This window comes from Phalangium opilio, unplaced genomic scaffold, assembly GCF_054372755.1.
Source record: "Phalangium opilio isolate 3A_F unplaced genomic scaffold, DU_Popi_V2 ptg000053l_1, whole genome shotgun sequence".
NCBI classification, from domain to species: Eukaryota; Metazoa; Arthropoda; class Arachnida; order Opiliones; family Phalangiidae; genus Phalangium; species Phalangium opilio.
The window spans coordinates 4,918,562-4,938,051 of NW_028324172.1; the positions used below are offsets into that span (position 1 = coordinate 4,918,562).

The following is a 19,490-nucleotide window of genomic DNA, read 5'->3' on the forward strand; positions in this document are numbered from 1 at the left end:
ACGTCACTCGGAGAGGTAAAAATCAAAGCCCAAAGTTTACTTCACCTCAGGCCTCAATTATTTACTCTTTGTTACACTAAGCCTATTGCAGATAATTCTTAATATACCCGCCGGAGTCTAAGTCTTAGTTTTCGACATAAAATCAGTAAATCACTAAACCAAGGATTATTCTATATACAGATGTAGTATAGCTTAAGTAATATATAAACAGCCATTTCATATAACAATATTAAAAACAATCTTTGGAATATCAAAATGAAACAGAGCTTTAAAGCTACAAAAGTTCTAAATGCATCATAATTACGAAAAATACTTCCACATATTCACTTTATATTATCATGAATTTATTTATTAACATGAATATATATGTGTATCATTAGCCTTTCTATCATGTTATTCAGGGATGGGAGGGACCTTTCTATTACATACGCGTTTAACGTCATCGCGGTAGCCAATCAAAATCGAGACACCTGGAAGTTCGAACAGCAGACGACCAGTTTAACAAAATTGTATGAGGGATACAATTTTCGGTTAGGTTCACCAAACTGCGTCAACTGAATATTAAAAATGATCGCCAATACATGAATAAATATCTCAACACGATGTCCGAAAGTGATAGTGATCTTTTAAAGGAAATTATATTAAGTGCCTGCAATGTTTTTCCTAATCTGAAACTGAAAACTGTTGGTAAAGTGCTAAGCCTTGGCCATTATGAAAATTAATGTAACCGTTGAAAGTAAACTACTAACATTTTAAATCGTGAGAATTGATGATGCTGGTTTTTTTCCCTGCTGTTGGAGTTAAATTAATGCGGTAGTTGATCAATTTACAAGCATAATTAGCCTTCCGCGTGACAAGAGCTTTAGCTTTAAAAACAAACCGACAGAAATCCTCTGACGTCACTCAAACTAAGCCCCTCCCATCCCTGAATATGTAGTTTAACAAGTCAATGCAGATATATATTCATGTTAATAAATAAATTCATGATATTATGGAAAAAGCGAATATTAAGGTTCTGTATGATTTCTTAACACATCAACACAAGGCTAACTGCTAACGCGACGCACTAGTGTAACAATGGACGGACACACACAGACAAAAACATAGACTGCTTTTTAACTCTTTCCGTATTAATTTTGAGTTGAGAAACAAGATTATCTTAAATATTAAAATAAATATAATTAATATTACATATTTTCTTCGTCAGTTGTTTGCCTTATTGAGCGTTACATCGTTTTGATAGAGAACAATTAAACATTCTTGAGATACTTGACTAATATTGGCGTTTGAATTGAAGCATACGCCGGTTGCTTCGCTTTACTTAAATAGGTAGTATATAAGGGTGTCGAACTTAAGTTAAAAGCAAGAACAACCGCAATTGCGAAAACCTTTGGTGGACAACCCACCCTAGGGAGGCTAGACGTTTCTCGTAACCCTAGCTGATCGCCGCGAATGTCTTAAACCAAACTATGACGATGGAGTTAGAAGCCAATGCGACAGATTGGTGTCTATGTGGAATAGACGGAAGACCAGAAGATGGTGGTGATTAGAAGCCAGTATGTACAGACTGGTGTCCAAGTGGATTGGACGAAGACCAGAAGATGGTGGTGATTAGAAGCCAGTATGTACAGACTGGTGTCCAAGTGGAATGGACGAAGACCAGAAGATGATGGTGATTAGAAGCCAGTATGTACAGACTGGTGTCCAAGTGGATTGAACGAAGACCAGAAGATGGTGGTGATTAGAAGCCAGTATGTACAGTTTGGTGTCCGTGTGGAATGGACAAAGACCAGAAGATGGTGGTGTGAGAACTCAAGTAGAGGAGCCATTTCCGTGACTGTGAATGCAGTTCGGAAATGGCGAACACGTTTGCTCCGATTTGGAAACTGCGAACGCGGTCACGTGGGTGTAACAACAGACACACACACACACAAACACACAAACAAACACACAGACAGACACACACGATCGTTACAGAACCTCTCCGTGACATACGTCACTCGGAGAGGTAAAAAGATCAAAGTTTATCGTAAAAAATAATATTGGCTCGTCCAAATACTAATCGATAAAAGAAACCAAAACCACATTTGTATCAAGAAACGTATGGATCATAATTTTTTATTCGAAATCGAATAAAAGGTATCGCAAAAAAGGTTTTTGGAGTAAAATTCTTCTGATTATGTTGAAAAATTTAGTTGTTCGGAAAAAATACTTACGATTAATAATTGAATCACTCTACCTTTTTCCGAAATAAATCGAGACGAAATACTTTTATATAATCTTCGTTTTACAAATTTTGGTATGTGAATTTATTTGAATAATAGTTAACCGATCCCCGAGCCCTATCTGGAACAACCAGAGTTACGAGCCTCCAAATTAGTGTAATGCTATTCCTTTGGAGAGGGGTATGTTTGTGAATACTTTCCTCATTTACTTCACCCCTGTTTTCTCGATCCCCAAGTTTTAGTATGGTTGGATGACGGGGGCAAATAGTACTATTACATAATCAAAGGGCATCCCCGTATCTCTAGTAGAACCGGAGTTATGAGCCTCCAAAGTTGGCTGTAATGCTATTCCTATGGAAGGTGTGTTTTTGAAATTTTTCTTAATTATTCGGCCCTTTTTACTCGATCCCCAAGTTTTTAGTATGGTTGGATGGAGAACTCAATGCGCCTCCAACAAGCCTTGTGCCCCGGGGGCCAGTGCCCCCTTGGCCTCCCCCCCCCCTTGGCCTCCCCTTTAATCCGGCCCTGGCTAAACTAAAACTAAAAACACGATCTGGAGCAGACAAGTTTTTTTTAACTCTTATTTTTGGCCGTTTCCCATAACATTTCCCATGGAGTAATTTTATCGGAGTGAGAATTATGTATCCTTAAAAGGGCCTACTAAATTATAACTCCATGGTGGCAGGCTGGCAGCATGGATTTATAATACAAGCTAAACGTTAGCTTATGTTATTAATCCTTGGTGGCAGAAATGTAAAACTGCATTCATGTGTCACACTTTAAATTTTTGAGTGACATCTACTAAAACCAACAGTGAGAGGGCGCAAAGTATGAAAAAATTCCGAAAAATAGGAAAATATAGGAAAATTGTCTAAATTATAGGAACTAATAGGAAGGTATCGAAAAAATAGGAAAAATTATAAAATATATTAACTGTGGTCACCCTGCTGGTGTCTTAACTTTGTACAACCAACACCTCCCCTCAAAGTTATACATAGATACCCATTTATAAAAGATCTAATAAAGTCCAGCTAATGATGCGAGATCAGAAGTCTTGATTCTTTCAAGTGGTTTGGTCAATAAATCCGCGATCATTTGTTCCGTTGGACAATAATCAAAACGGAATATGTTTCGCAAGTCTTTGACGAAATGGTGTCGAGTATCTATATGCTTTGTTCGCGCGGTGACGTTTTCATTTTCAATCATCTTCAAACAACTTTGGTTGTCTTCATACTGTTGCGTTTTGACTTTCTCCTGTTTTAAATCGTCCATTAATTTGGAAAGCCAAAGTGCTTCCCGGCAGGCTTCGGCTAGAGCAATATATTCCGCTTCTGTAAATGAAAGCACAACAATGGTTTGTTTCCTGCTCGCCCAACTAATAGTAGCGCCAAGATAGGTGAAGACAAAACCCGAATTGGATTTTCTATCAGATAGGTCGCCCACCCAGTTGGCATCTGCATAGCCGATTAAAAGATCTTCCTGACTTGCAGCTTTACCGAGGTGTAAAGTGTACGTTTGCGTTCCCTTTAAGTATCGCATTACTCTTTTAACTGCGGTCCAGTCTGGTGAGGTAGGTTCTTTAATTTTTCGACTTAAGATTGATACACTTGCTGAAATGTCCGGTCGAGTGCAAGTGGCTATGTATAGCAAACAACCTATCGCCTGGCGATAGATGTCGTTGTCCGTTAAGACCTGTTCTGTCGAAATGTCCTGCTGGTACTTAACATCCATTGGCGTTTTGGCTGGTTTAGCGTCGTGCATACCAAATCGTTGGAGAAGGTTGTGATATATACAGATTGGTGGATGCCAAAGATGCCATTAGTATCGTGCATAATTTCTATGCCAAGATAGTACTTTAAAAGACCGAGATCCACTATGTCAAAATTTGTGGCTAGGAAACTGTACACATCATCGATGGTGGCCTCATCTGGTGCGATACAAATCAAATCATCTACATAGACGAATATTTAGCACCATTGATTTTTGATGTTCTTTGCATAGAGACATTTGTCGGCAACACCACGTTGCCACCCGCTATCTTCAAGAGTATCATTGAGTTTTTCATTCCAGTTACGTGCCGATTGCTTTAGTCCATACAGACTGCGATGTAATTTGCATACTACATTTTGTGCTTCTTTCGTCGAGAATCCGAGAGGTTGCTTCATATACAAATCCTCATGTAGTTCGCCATTGAGAAAAGCCGCCTTTATATCAAAATGTCGTACGGACATGCCTTTATGCCCAGCTAGAGCTAGCAAAGCACGGAACGTTGATTGCTTCCCAACAGGTGCAAAAACTGAGTCATAGTCGGAACCAAATATTTGAGAGTAGCCCTGTGCGACTAATCTGGCTTTGTATCGAATGACTTGTCCTTGCGCATCCTTCTTTGTCTTACAGACCCACTTACACCCAATGGCCCTTTTGCCGTGGGGTAATTCTGTTAGTGTCCATGTTTTCATGTTTTCAAGTGACTGCAATTCTTCATTCATAGCTGCTTTCCATTGCACTTTATTTGGACTTTCTAACGCCACAGTTACTTTGCAAGGATCCTTAGTGTCTTCATCATGCGTTGCAATCATCACTTCTATTAGTCGTTCAGGGGGATGTCCCTTATTTGGCCTTAATGAACGCCTTGGTTCAGGGTTGTCGTGTATGACTGGAACATCAGCCACGTCTTCTACAATGGGTAACTCATCTGTGTCATCCCTGACATTTTCGGCGTTTTCTTCTATGTAAACTGGTGTATCAAGGTCAGCAAAGTGTGTAGGAACGGTTGATTCGCGTTCTGTACTTTGGATAGGATGAAAGACGCAGTGATCTTCAATGAAAGTGCCATCTCTGCTTACTGTCACGCTGCTTGTGGTCGTATCTATTAATTTGTAAGCTTTGGAGCCGTCTTCATATCCAACGAAAACCAATTTCTTTGCCTTCAGATCCAGTTTTCTACGTTTTTCGTCTGGAATGTGGGCGTACGCGATACATCCAAAAATACGAAGACGCTTTAGGTCGGGTTTCGTGCCGAACCAGAGCTCAAAAGGAGTCTTGTCAATTGCTCGACTGGGTAACCTGTTTTGCAGATAAAGCTTCTCCCCAGTAGCAGTTTGACAGGTTCCCATCTGTCAACATGCATCTTGCCATTTCGGTTAATGTCCTATTCTTTCTTTCCGCCAATCCATTTTGTTGTGGAGTATAGGGTGCTGTCAACTCCCATTCAATACCTTCTTGGCGTAGAAAACATGCTAGTTCTTTATTGACGTATTCACCTCCTCTGTCAGATCGAAATTACTTTGGTTTTCGGTCATATTGCGTTTCAGTAATGCAATGATCGTATACCGACTATAGTCATCAATAAGCGTGAGAATATATCGCTTTCCGCCAGGTGTTCTGGTCTGCATGGGGCCGCATAAATCCGTGTGGATTAAGTCCAATGTATGTTCAGATCTTGTTAGAGAGTGTGGAAAAGGTAGACGAGCCATTTTCGCTTCAATACATGTTTCACATGTGTTCAACTGTTCACAGTTAGATACCTTAATCCCTTTTACCAGATTTTTTTTGATCAGCGTCTTCACTGCATCTGGATGCCTATGGCCCATTCGTCTGTGCCAAATATGTATACAAGCATTTGACACTTAATGGCATTTCTGTGACGCAATTGATATAAATCGTTATAACAATAGGCGGTAGCCACGGTAGTGTCATTTTTGTCAACAATCGTGCAGACTTTCTGTTCAAACGTTACTTGATAACCTTGCTTGGTTAACTCCGGAACTGATAGTAAACTGGCTGTTAGTTGTGGGACGTACAACACGTGTTGCACCTCTACTTCCATCATGTCATCTTCGACTAAACAGTGCAAGTGTCCACTTCCCATGCCGGCAGCCAATAATATGGTACCGTCCGCTGTATATACTTTATCAGCAAAATCTTCGTCCAGGCTTGTGAAAAACTTCTTGTCATGCGTCATATGACATGTCGCACCTGAATCAATGTACCAGTCGTCATCACCATCATTTTCTGACATCGTCATAACTGTAAATCTGTGATTGGATTCGGTGGTTGAAGATGGTTTTGCTTCTCTGACAACTGCTGCGTGTTCTTTCGTGCTCTTTCCGCCGCTATAAAAACCTTTTCGTTTCTTGGCTTTGTAAATGGTACAGTCTTTCTTCAGGTGACCGTCCTTTTTACATTCATAGCATGTTACTTTTTGTTTAGGGGAAAACTTTGCAGACAATGTACCGTAGAATGTTTGTAGGACTTTCTGTTTGTCATCAGTATATTTCACCTTATCGTCCGAGTCTTGTCTGCATTTAAATTCGTCAATTAGTTTGCCTTTTACCAATTCTAGTGTTAGATCTTTTTCATCCCTGGTTTCCAATGCTATTATTTATGTTTCATAACTTTCCGGAAGGCTACACAAAATAAGTGCAACAACTAAGTTTTCTTTCAAGGTCTCGCCCCCAAAGATACAAGTTCATTTAAGAATTAAATTCGCCACTTTCATTTTAATTAATGAAGTCTGGTGGAGTATACGACGATACAAAGATACGATGTGGCTAAAAACCCCAAACACACAAATTCATAAGTATGCGACCCCACAGATAAAAATTCAAAAGTATCCGACCCCACAGATTAAGACGTACCCTACCTCACATCACCAGTAGTGAACCACCTAAAATATGGAGTGGAAATTAGGTCATTTAATTGGGTCGCCAGCCTTCTAGCGCGCTAGACTCACTCGCGCGTGTATACTCGCGTGAGTCTAGAATGGGGGAACACTGGTTTTTTATCCGGGGGGGTTTCTCTGAGTTCGTTTATTGGTCGAGAGTGGGGGTCGCCAATTGATTAGGTCTTTGTTAATTGGTTAAGGGCGTGAACTTCTTTAGTCGTGACGTAATCGCCAGATAGAGTTTGTCTGATAAGACATTACTCTCTTTATCTCGGTTATTCGCCTTGAAGAGAGCAGTGACTTCTAATGGAGAATGAGGAGCATCGAAAATATTCCCCGGAATGTCCGCTTGTTAAAGGGTTTTCAACATGTAACATACCTATAAATTGTTCTAACGACGAGTCTGGGGGAGATGTGTCAGTAACGGAGAAATACGTTTCAAGTACAAACAAATCCAAGACTAAAGAATATTGTAATAATAGATGTTGTATATTGCGGGTTATACAGGTTGGAATCAAATATTCTTTTATAGCTGGAACATATATTATTCTACTTCCTATAACTGTACCTGTAGGAATTATTTTGGGAATGTTGACGATGAACCCAGTAGTTGCGCTTTTTGGTCTCTATCCTTTACTTTTACCATATTCACTATTTCCTGACATATGTATAAACAGACGAATATGTCAATGGTGTAAAAAACAAATCAAATTTTGAAATAAAATGTTAAAAACAATGTACTGATTACATCATGATTAAATTCTGCGATAATGAATCCAAAAATTTGGAAATAATTTTAAAAATTTTCCCTCTATATGGTTAAACGGTTTTTAGGACGTGTCTGTACTTGCCTTTAGTCGTGACGTAATCGCCAGACTTAAATAAGACTTTGTTTGATAAGAGAGCGATCTCTCTTTATCTCGGTTATTCGACGAACGCCTTGAAGAGAGCAGTGACTTCCGAGGGAGATCTTACAAAATGCGTTATATAGTGACGTATCAACGATTCAAAGGGCGCGAGGATTTCGAATATATGGTCGCGTATCTTTTAGATCAATGCGCTATGTATACAATATGTTTCGAACACCGAGTATCTGAAAGTGGGAAAATCGCTCGTGTTACGAAGAAATGCCCGATGTTTAAAGATAGAGAGCCTCAAGAAAAAGATATCGAGTATCAGAATCAGGTGGAAATTTTGAAACGATTCATATTACCTAGAAGTACCATTATTTTGGAGGAATTAGATGATGGACTTTTATTTACCCGATTGGGTCACGGTATAAATCAACCAAGAGCCAAAGCCCCGGAAACGGATTCACCGGCGCCATTGTGTTTAGAAGAAAAAGCCGAATTTTACGGAAATGACTTTATAAAATACATACAGGAACAAATGAGTAAATTCGGTACTCCCGATAGTTTTTATCATGAACATTTACCCGTTTTATTTCCAAGTATATGTTAATGTAATCTTCTCTAAAACGTAGGAAGCGATTAAGGTTGCTCTCGGTGTAGTGGTTAGCGCGTTTGTTCGCCAATCAATAGATCGCGAGATCGAACCCCGCTCTAACCATCACATCGAGTTCAATCTTTTATTTCTAAATAAAACTGGATAACGTGTAAATCCTCATTCATTTTTAAATAAAATATCAATTATGTCGGTCAATTCTTTTTTCGTTACTCTGTTAAGTGATAAAACTGATGAATATCCCGATAATTCACAATCGTCTTTCACGGTCAAATTAGGTAAACCAATTATTCTTTCAAACGAATGGGAAATTGGTTTATCGGAAATATTAACACCGAAAATTTCAACCGTAATAGACAATACCTGTAACTCTTTCGAAATACAGGTACCTGAACGATATTTAACGAATGATGGCTGGGACATTAGAAGAGTAGAGTTAATACCGCAAAAGTACGAAGGTTCGAAAGATAAAAATGGAAACGCCGTATTTTTTTCAATGCAGAATAAACTGGTGCGTGACTTAACCGTTCAGCTTGAAAAACAGAATTTTCCCGTGAAAATACAGGTTATAGATATGTCAGTCCCGACTGGGCCTCCTATCAAGAGAGTTAAATTATCAGTCGATGCCGGTCACCAGGCCAGGCTAGCTCCTGGCCCTCTGGCTCAGGTTTTAGGATTCGAAACGGACGAGTACATTACTGGGGAATACATTTGTCCCATTCCATTGTCTCAACAAGCTAGAAATATTACGATAAACTACACCAATAATTATATCGAGATAAAATTGAAAAAAACTTTAAAACTTCAAAATCGTATGGTAACGGTAAAGATTCCTGAGGGACCCTATAGTGTCGACGCCCTATTGGAAGCTATGAATAGAGCGATACCCGAAGCTCATCAATCTCGGTTTAATTTCTCGTTAAACGATAACGGTACCGTTCGAATAATGACTGATAAGGAATGCACCGTGCTTTTTAGAGGCGTTCGTAACAAATTAGGTTCTATGTTAGGATTCGGTGACCAAACTAATCGTCTATTAGGGTCTGCAAACGCCAACTTCAAACCGGATTTAGTCAGTCAATATTTATACGTTTACACTGATCTGATATACCCCCAGTTTATAGGCTCTGGTTTCAAACCTCTTCTACGCGTCATTCCCACTAAAAACGATACGTCGGAGAAAATTATCACATACGATACTATAGACTATTATCCTATAAGATCCAACGAAATTGAAACTATCAAAATTGACATTAGAGACGAAGCCGACGCTCCTATATCCTTTATATCGGATCGCATCATTATCAAAATTCATTTTAGACGACATGTCTCGACCTAATAGGTACGTTTCCTATTATCAGGAACAGTTCCTTGGATCTCCACCAGGTGTATTAGTGCAGAAAGGATTTGGTTTAGGAGGCATTTTTAGAGCTTTGATGAGAATGTTAACTCCTCTAGCGAAACCGATAGCTAAGAGCGTGGGTAAAGAAGCTTTAGGACTTGGTGGAAGGTTTATTCAAGATTTGAGCGCTGGAGAAGAACCCAAGAGAGCGTTCAAAAGGAATCTAAAAATAGCGGGCTCAAATTTAATTCATAAAGCGGGTGATAGTCTGGCTAATTCTCAGTACGGGTCTGGTATTCGACGGAAACGTCAGAAGATACGAAAGAAGAAAAATAGATCAAAGGCCGATTTTTTATCGTAAAACAAGATGGCCCAATTCGAAGGCATGATGGGGGAATTAGACCTATTCGCGACACCCCCTTTGAACGCTAACATTATAACTAGTAGCGACGAAAGTTATCAACCTTTAAGCTCCGTAACGGATAGTGGACCTTTGGAATTTTTTGTTCCTGGCACGAGCGAACATTATATCGACCTTTCTAAAACTAGGTTAAGGCTGAAGGTCAGGGTGCTTCATTTGGACGGCACCGACGTACCAGCGGCTGAAAAAAAGTAGCTCCGGTTAATCTTTTACACGCCGCCCTCTTTTCCCAAATAGACGTCTTTTTAGGAAACACGAGCGTTCAGTCCCCTTACCAAGGAGCCCCTTATATCGCTTATCTCGAGAATTTATTAAACTACGGTATAGATGCTAAAGAAAGCCAACTACGTCTAGCCTTATATTATAAGGATAATCCGATCGATCCCGATTACGCCTGGGTGGCAGCCAATAATAATCTTACTACCAATGGGATATTAAGAAGAGCCGAGAGAGCCAAGGTATCGAGTACGATAGATTTATACGCCCCGATACACGTTGATATTTGTCGCCTAAATCGTTTCCTATTGAATAATGTAGACGTTAGATTTAGGCTTATTCGATCCAAACCAGAGTTTTGCGTAATATCGAAAGAAGCCGCTGATAAGAAATATAAAGTGGTTATCGATAATGCCTCATTGTACGTTAAAAGACTAAAAATAAATCCCGAAATAATGTTAGCCCACGCTACGGTATTAGAGCAAACCAGCGCCATCTATCCTTTGAATCAAACAGTCGTGAAAACCTTTTCAATTCCAGCTGGAATAAACGACGTTAATCGAGAAAACGTCTTCTTAGGTAAAATACCTCAAAGAGTAATTATAGGTCTAGTTCGAACCTCGGCCTTTAATGGTAATCATTCTTTAAATCCCTTTAATTTTGAAACTTTTGATCTTAATTACCTATCCGTCAACGTCGGTACCGATACCTATCCTTCGGAAGCCTTTACGCCTGATTACGAAAACAATCTATACACTCGAGAGTACATGTCGTTATTCACCTCTCTAAACACATACAGAAAAAACAAGGGAAATTTTATCACGTACGAAGAGTACAAAAAAGGTTACGCTTTGTATTGCCTAGATTTAAGCCCGGATGAAAATGCGGGGGCTAGTCATCTTTCTTTGCCCCGACAAGGAAATCTACGTATCAATATGAAATTTAAAAACAATTTACCACACAATGTCACGTGCATAATTTATTCCGAATTCGAAAATTCTATCATGATAACTAGGGATCGCTCGGTGTTATCTAATCCCGAGTAAAAAGGCTCTATATAACCTCTGATTTAAGAAGCATTCTCTCATAACCGGTTAGAGATGAATCAAGTACACTACCTATCGGAGAAGCAAAACATTTACGTTGGAAGCGGAATTCTTCCCGTCTTCAATGTCAAACGACTCGATACTAAAACCGAAGCGCCTTTCAACAGTTGTATTTGGAATAGTATATGGACTTTTGAAGCGGATATTGACGCTTTCTTTAACGGAATAACGGGACGATTTCTGACTTGGTTAGTTGACGGTACTCAGAGTGTTAAACTAGAATGCTTCGTATGTCAGAGAGGAAAAATAGTTGATATTCGTCAATATATTAGAGGATCGAATAATAGATATAATATTCTATTCTCAACATCGAAAGGATTTTCATTAAATAAGGACAGTTGGTTAAGGTTCAAGAACTTGAAAAATGTCATTGGTAGCGAATTAAAGCGAAAAGAAGAGGCCAGAGAAATAATGAAGAAGATTATCTTGGACAGTTTGACCAATATTTTATTTAATTTCACTGATTCGTGCGAAAATATCAGCTGTCATAACGAAATCGCCCACGATATCACTTGTTTACCCACGGATACTAATTGGAGCGAGAGAGTGGAGAAAAACCTAATTAGAGCTATTCCGTTGCTTAACTACGAAAGAATTCTAGAATCCTTTGTCGAGGAATACGGAGATTACGAAGACGACGTCTCAATTTTATTTAACGATATTCTCGGAAACTTTGTCGGTCTAAAAACTGAACTAATGTACGGTTAAAAAATAGATATCACTCTTATCTCGCGTGTATTGGGTCATGGATTACTCTAAGGCGTCTGAAAATATTCCGAGAGGATTTGAAATCGTTGGAATGCGTTACCTCGGAGAAGAGCAAAATGAATTTAATATCGAAATTGCTCGATAAACGGTGCCAAGGGACCAGGAGATATTCGCCAGAGAACAACCACTACCGAAGCTAATGTCCTAAATGATCCAGTGTTTAATGATATATCTATTTAAAATATATTCTTGGAAATTTTGTCGGTCTAAAAACAATGTATTGTTAATTTTTAAATAACCGAATAAAATATAAATTACTCTTATTGTTGCGTTTCCTATACCTACGTTATATATCAATTTTTTCCTTATTTAGAAAATATTCCAGAATATTGTATCTCTCCCTCTTATATATTACCCTACAACTACGTTATATTATCAGATATCATTTTCGATCTTGTTTAGAAAAAATGTCTCTCTCAAACGCGTACTACGACCCCGAAAATCCCTCCTCTTTTTCGGGATTGGATAAATTAACGAAAGGAGTTCCCCAGTCTACGAGGAAAGAAGTTGAGAGTTTTCTATTAAAACAACCCACCTATACTATTCATCGTTATCGTCGATTAAAGTTTCCTCGCAATAAAATTACAGTGACATCTATGGATGAGACTCATCAGGCTGATTTAATAGTTTTAGATAAACTTTCCAGATACAACAAGGGTATGAAATATTTGTTAAGTAATATAGATGTTTTGAGTAAATACGCCTACGTTATATCTATTAAAAACAAGACTTCCGCGGAAGTTATAAGAGCTTTCAAAATAATACATAAAGATGTTGTACCCACGAATATAAATACGGACGCTGGCTCTGAATTTTTAGCTAAACCAGTTCAGCAATATTTTAAAGAGAAAGGTATTCATCACTACGTAGCTTACGGGAATAAAAAAATTGCGATCTGCGAGAGATTTAACAGAACGGTTCAAGAGAAAATACAAAAATTCATGACTAGCGCGGATACTCGTAGCTATCTGAGTGCGTTACCAAAAATAGTTAAGGCTTACAATCACTCGATACACCGCTCAACGGGTATCGCGCCAGTCAATGTTAACCTACAAAATGAGCATAAGGTGTGGTACCGTCTTTTCGGTACCATTAAACCTGGGACAAAACCAAAGCTAAAAGAAGGTGATTTAGTAAGGTTGAGTAAATTTGAAAAAACCTTTTCAAAGGGATATAAAGGCTACTTTACAAAAGAGATCTTTATTATTGATAAGGTTTTGTACCGTAATCCTCCAGTATACGTTGTTAAAGACAAAAATAACGAAATAATTAAAGGAACGTTTTACGAATACGAACTATCTAAAGTGATATGAATACGTTACAAATAAATCAAATATTATCATGCGATCAGAGGACAAAACCCTACTACCTAGGTACTTTTCCTAGAGACATGCTACCCAGGAAACCTAAAAAGAAGAAATTTTGTTTTGTTCTGAACACGGAGAGAGCCGAGGATCCTGGGCTTCATTGGGTAGGCATTTACGTTGAAAATGGCGAAGGTAATTTTTTCTGCAGCTACGGGCAGAGCCCTGATACGTATAAAATTAACCTGTCCAAATACGCGTCCAGATGGATCTATAACGATAAATTAATTCAAGATATGTTCTCGCTTTGTTGCGGACCTCATTGTTTATTCTTCCTTATTCAAAGATGTCTGGGAAATTCGTTTCAAAGAGTTCTGAAAATGTATGAAAATAAAACGGAAATTAACGACGCCATATCTTTATGGAATATCTGCCTGCACTTGTTAAGACATAGATATGAAAAATGTAATCAATAAAATATTAAAGTTGTAATGTTTAATAATCAGATACATTTGTATTGAATGCGAGAATAAAAATATTTATTATTCGATTATAATTTTTTATATAAATTGTAATTATCATGCTTTTATATATAATCAGATACATGATTTTTTATATACTCAGATACATGCTTTTATATAATCAGATACGTGTTTTTCAATATAATGAGTTACTTGCTTTATATAAAATTTAATAATCATTATTAAGGTTATTTTTTTGCCTTTCTATAAGTTACCCATTCGATCTTAGATTCGGGCTTTTGAAGCTCTTTCAAGCTAGCTTCGCGATCTTTTTTTATTTTGGCTTGTGTAGGGTACGGTTTTGGTTTCGTAGATGGAATTTTCGCGAGTCTTTTTTTCGGCGAAGTCTCATCGTTAGGGTTAAGTTTCCGGAACTTTGAACCAGAAGCGCCCTTCGTTGATAAGGCCTGTTGAGACGCCACGGGTTGATTCGGTACCATGGGTGTTAAAACTGGCATACTCGGCGTTTGAGACGTCCCGGACCGTTTCGGTACCACGGGTCCCATGGGTGTTAAAATTGGCATACTGGTCGTTCGAGAGAGTGACGCTGGCGCAGTAAACGATATCGCCGGTGTTTGACCCATTGTTGTACTACTCATTATAGGCTGTGGGGTAGTCAGACTCGAGGAGATATTAAAAGGGATACTTTGGGGAGGGGTAGCGACATTAGTAGGGACATTTTGGGAGGGGGTAGAGATATTAATAGGTATATTCTGGATAGGGGTTGGCCACGATGGAGGAATCCAAGACGAGGATGAAGGATTTAGAGGCTGTATCTTGCTTGACACTCCGGGTGCTGGAAAAGACGAACTCGTTGTAGGTGGCAAGATAGTAACGCTTGGTGGCTCCGCTAAACTCTTTAAAGATAAATATTTCTGAAGAGTTAAAAGGTACTCCTTCAATTTTTCCTCGGCAGAACCCGGTTTTCTCAGTACCTCTTTAATGGCGTTGTCTAAACTGTTAACTTCCTTTTGATTGTCCGTCAGTAAAGCCGCTGGTACTAAAACGCACTTTTTCATTATCTAGTAAAGACCGAAGCTATTGTCGGTATTAACATTGAAAGCAACGCCGGCCAGAATCCTCCTACCTGTTTAATTAACACCTGTCGCCTCTTTTTGTCACTTAAACCTCTCTTGGATAAATACCTTATAACGTTTTTGTAACGTTGAAGTCTTTTCTTTTTATGACGATTCAATTGAATACCTCCGTTCTTCAAATTATAACAAATACCGCTTATACAATCCAATTGGGGTCGCGTACACTTTGATATTAAAAGTTTTCTTTGTTTCACACCGCTTTTACGCAAGAGATTTAAAAAGGGTAATTGATTCCTAACCGACACGGGTAAAGGCATGTCTCGAAATGAGGTTAAATAAATTGAGATTTATATTTTATGGATTATTATTTTCTAACGTAGATTACCATCGGTCCTTCATTGGGGAATATATTGGACCTAAGTCTTAAACTATTATCGGTACTTTGTTTTAGATCTATTAAGATATAAGAATACGCTTTTTCGGTACACTCTTCGTACGCTTCTGTTAGGCGTTTGGTGTCTGTAGGAAAAAGCTGACGACTTAAATAGCGAACCTGGTTATTATCCCTAGGATTTTTAAACATAACGATATAAGAACAGTTCAATGATATATTTCTAGAATATTTACCTGGGTTAAAGACATTTTGAGACAGCAGCACGATGCTTAAAGATAAATGATGACTCCCGACACAAAAAAGATTACTTATAAACTCCTGTTTGGTACAGGTGTTAGCTAGATCGTCTAGGATTAAAAGATTATTTATTCTCTTATCAAAAAAATCAGGATCGTTAGGAATTAGTCCTTCGTGGAATTCAATAGGTAAAAAGAGTTTCAGTTCATCAAAAATGTCCTGATAAACACTATAGCAATAGACTATTCTATCAGGAGGTTTGTCCATGATAATGTCTTTATATTTGAGTAAATTTATTACCCACGTTGTTTTCCCCGAGCTGCTTGGGCCAGCCAGTAAAATGGTCATCGGTGTTTCTAAGCGGAGGCGATACTCTAACCCGTTCTCCATTTTTAAAACGTTCTCTAATATCGTCTATGAACTCGTAGTTGACTCGATCTTCGTACGGTATCACTCTCACTTTAACAAGGTGGGAAAACGTGACCCGATGTTTAGTGGTCCGTTTATTCATTTGTGGTAACGGACGGGTCGTGATGGCTTAAATATCTTTAACAAATAAGCCCAAAAACTAGGTAAGGAAGGTACCTGCCATTGGAACTTTACATTTTAGAAGAATAACATCAATTTTTAGGGTACCCTCAAGTATAAGATTACGCTTAGACTGTGCCACCTTTTCAATACTAGCTAGTAACCGATCAGAAGTTAATTCATTTATAGCCATGAATCTTAAATTGATAGGGTTCTCTAAAGCGTCAGAGCTCAGGGCGAATCTTATTAAATTATATTCTTCAGCATTTCGCGTAACATGAGTTATGAGAGAATTCAAAATTTGGGAAAGTTGATCGTGAATATTTATTAATTTAAGTTCTTCCAAGTTGCGGAATTTAACGTTATATTCGGTTGTAACGCATCTATATTTCCTAGATACACGGTTTGATGTTTTATATATCGTATAATATAGCTCTGGTCGAAATTTAGTAGATAAATCGACTGGTTTAACCTCATCGTCTGACCATGAAGTGTCCGACGATGAAGTGTCCGACATTTTTTTTAGCGGGAAAGCACTTCAAATCTAACTATATTTCTTTCCGAAAGCAAATGAATACCAATTTGCCCAGAAATTTAATGATCCAATGATAAACATTTAGTACTCACCAATCTTAAAAACTAGTTGATAGTATCGTTATTTCGACACGAATGAATTTCATCCGTTAAAACCGCGCTTTTATATATTTTAACCGTTAGAACTCACCTTCTATTTAGATCTTGGAACACTGTTACGATTAATATCTTCCCCGATAAAACCGTTTTCGAAGAGATGATTATAGAACCGTATGGGAAAAGGAAAAGGCATGGGCGTTACTAACCAATAATAAAACCCAGGCCTTTTCCTTCTCCTTAATGGAACCTTTTCTGGTTACGAGGCTCGAACCGTAAAAATGAATCCATTGTTAAGATCTTTAAAATAGCACCAAGTTGGAGCGGAGCCTGTATGTGATTAACTGTTAGAACGCATCTTCTATAGTTGTTAGTAAAGTATTTTTTCGGTACGAATGAATCTCGTCCTTTAAGTCTGATCTTTTATACTAAATGGGTGTTGTCTTTTCTAGCTTTAAGTCAAAGAGATCTATTCTTTAATGTAAGGGGTGTGAATAGCTCGTTACATTTAAACGGAGTCATATTACTTATTATCGTTACTGTGGTATGGATTTATTAATTTTCATTCGTATATCTTTTATTTTTAAACCTTCAACCATATCTGCTTCTCTTTTAGTTTTATCCAACTAGTTCGAGTGAAACCTTGGGTCAAGATTAAACTTAGTTATAAACAATTTATTAAATTTTCCCATCGCCGATGAACGCCTTTATTTTTTCCTCATTATATCTATACATATACAGTGATATTAAATTTCATCTTTTATTTTTCCAAGTCTTCAACCATATCTCTTTATTTTATCCAGTTACTCGTTCATTTATGACCATAGGGCTAAATTACGTTATCGACAATTTATAACTAACTTGTCCTATCGCCGATGAACGCTTTTATTTACGTCATTAAGTCTGTATAGATACAATAATATTGAATTTCATCTTTCATTTTCTAAACCTTATTTGATATCTGTTTCTCTTAATTTTTTATCCAACTCGTTGTAAAGCTTAGGGATAAAATTAGTTATCGACAATTTATAACTAACTTGTCCTATCGCCGACAAAGGCCTTTATTTACGTTATTATATATATGATAAATAAGGATTCTCTTCAACACAGCGCTGTCAATACCATTAAACGTATTCGCGACATCTTGTTTAGTCAATTTTCTGATAGTAATATCTTTCTAGCGCAATGACCGAGTAACGGATAACATGTAGACGTAAAGAAAATTGTCTCGAGTGAAATTCGAGACGTTAACAGATAATAAATAAGTTAACATACGTTACATAAGCGAACACTCTCTTAAGTCTGGCGATTACGTCACGACTAAAAGACAAGTACAGACACGTCCTAAAAACCCCTAAACAATTAACAAAGCCCTAATCAATGGGCGTTTATAGAGAAGATTACATTAACGACTACCGGGAAATAAAAAGGATAAATATTCCTCGTAGATACTATCGAGAGTCCCTAATTTCCTCAATTCTTCCCGTAAACATTTTATAAAGTCATTTCCGTAAAATTCGGCTTTTTCTTCTAAACACAATGGCGCCGGTGAATCCGTTTCCGGGGCTTTAACTCTTGTTTGATTTATACCATGACCCAATCGGGTAAATAAAAGTCCGTCATGTAAATCCTCCAAAATAATGTCACTATTATCAAATATTAATCGCTTCAAAATTTCCACCTGATTCTGGTATTCGATATCTTGATGTTCAGGAGGTTTATCTTCATATATCGTGCATTTCTTAGTAACACGAGCGATTTTCCCACTTTCAGATACTCGGTGTTCGAAACATATTGTATACATAGTGCATTGATCTAAAAGATACGCGACCATACAGTGTGGAAGAGATCAGAGCAACACCTACCTTTGTGGAAAACCCCCAAAACCCCTGACAGACTACTTCACTGCAGTACATTTTCGAGCTCGTATACAGGGTGTGACATGTGTCATTGTATGCAAATGAGAACGTGCAACGAGTATCATAGTGAATATCGTTTAATGATACGCACTTTTAAACGTTAAAGACCTACGATTAAGCTTAGGAACTAAGGCATCACACTTCAAATTAAAGGGCTGTTTGGTAAACCCATCAGCGTAAATGTTCGATGTGCCTACCGTCGTGGTGTAGGCACTCTTCAAGACAATTGTCCATTTTTTACGTTTTCTAGCATTTGAGGAGTGATTCCTTATCTAGTAGGCCAAAGCATGCTTTGGCCTACTTAGATAAGGAATCCATATGAGGTTACAAAGGTCAGAATTATCCCCGGCACTGAGAATTCGGCACATTATTCAATCAAACGTACGCGTCGTTACTAGCAGCTTAGATCGTATAAACGTTGTAAGTCCTGTGTCGTAGACGAATGGCAGCCTACTCCAACCGAGAAAAATTGGACATGATGTTTATTTTGGGTGAATGTCGCGGTAACGTTCAACAAGGGGCATTGCTTTATGCCGAACGCTTCCCACACCGACGAAGGCCGGTTTGAAGAACCTTCACGAACATTAGAGCAACCTACGAGATTTCGGGAGTTTCGTCGTGCAAGACTGTCAACGTAGAAGAGACCGTATAATTGGTAATCATGATAGGGAAGTCGACATTCTAGCACGTTTTGAAGCCAATCCTCATAATA

At 38.1% G+C, this 19,490-nt stretch overlaps 1 protein-coding gene and 1 pseudogene across 2 annotated transcripts; both read right to left on the reverse strand.

The window, feature by feature from the left end:
- Positions 1–3,242: 3,242 nt before the first annotated feature.
- LOC149673210 (uncharacterized) lies at positions 3,243–3,986 on the reverse strand (annotated as a pseudogene).
- Positions 3,987–15,239: 11,253 nt separating this feature from the next.
- On the reverse strand, positions 15,240–16,320 carry LOC149673211 (uncharacterized). 2 transcript variants are annotated; one of them, XR_016367139.1, is made up of 3 exons: positions 15,698–16,320; positions 15,456–15,636; positions 15,245–15,364 (listed from the first exon to the last, which is right to left on the reverse strand). XR_016367139.1 is itself a non-coding variant. In XM_089840286.1 (2 exons), the coding sequence occupies exons 1-2, from the start codon at positions 16,089–16,091 to the stop codon at positions 15,611–15,613; spliced, it is 420 nt and encodes a 139-aa protein (XP_089696412.1). In that variant the 5' UTR covers positions 16,092–16,320; the 3' UTR covers positions 15,240–15,610. The 2 variants fall into 2 exon arrangements, 1 of the variants encoding a protein (XP_089696412.1); XM_089840286.1 differs by having other exon boundaries at positions 15,240–15,636.
- Positions 16,321–19,490: the final 3,170 nt, after the last annotated feature.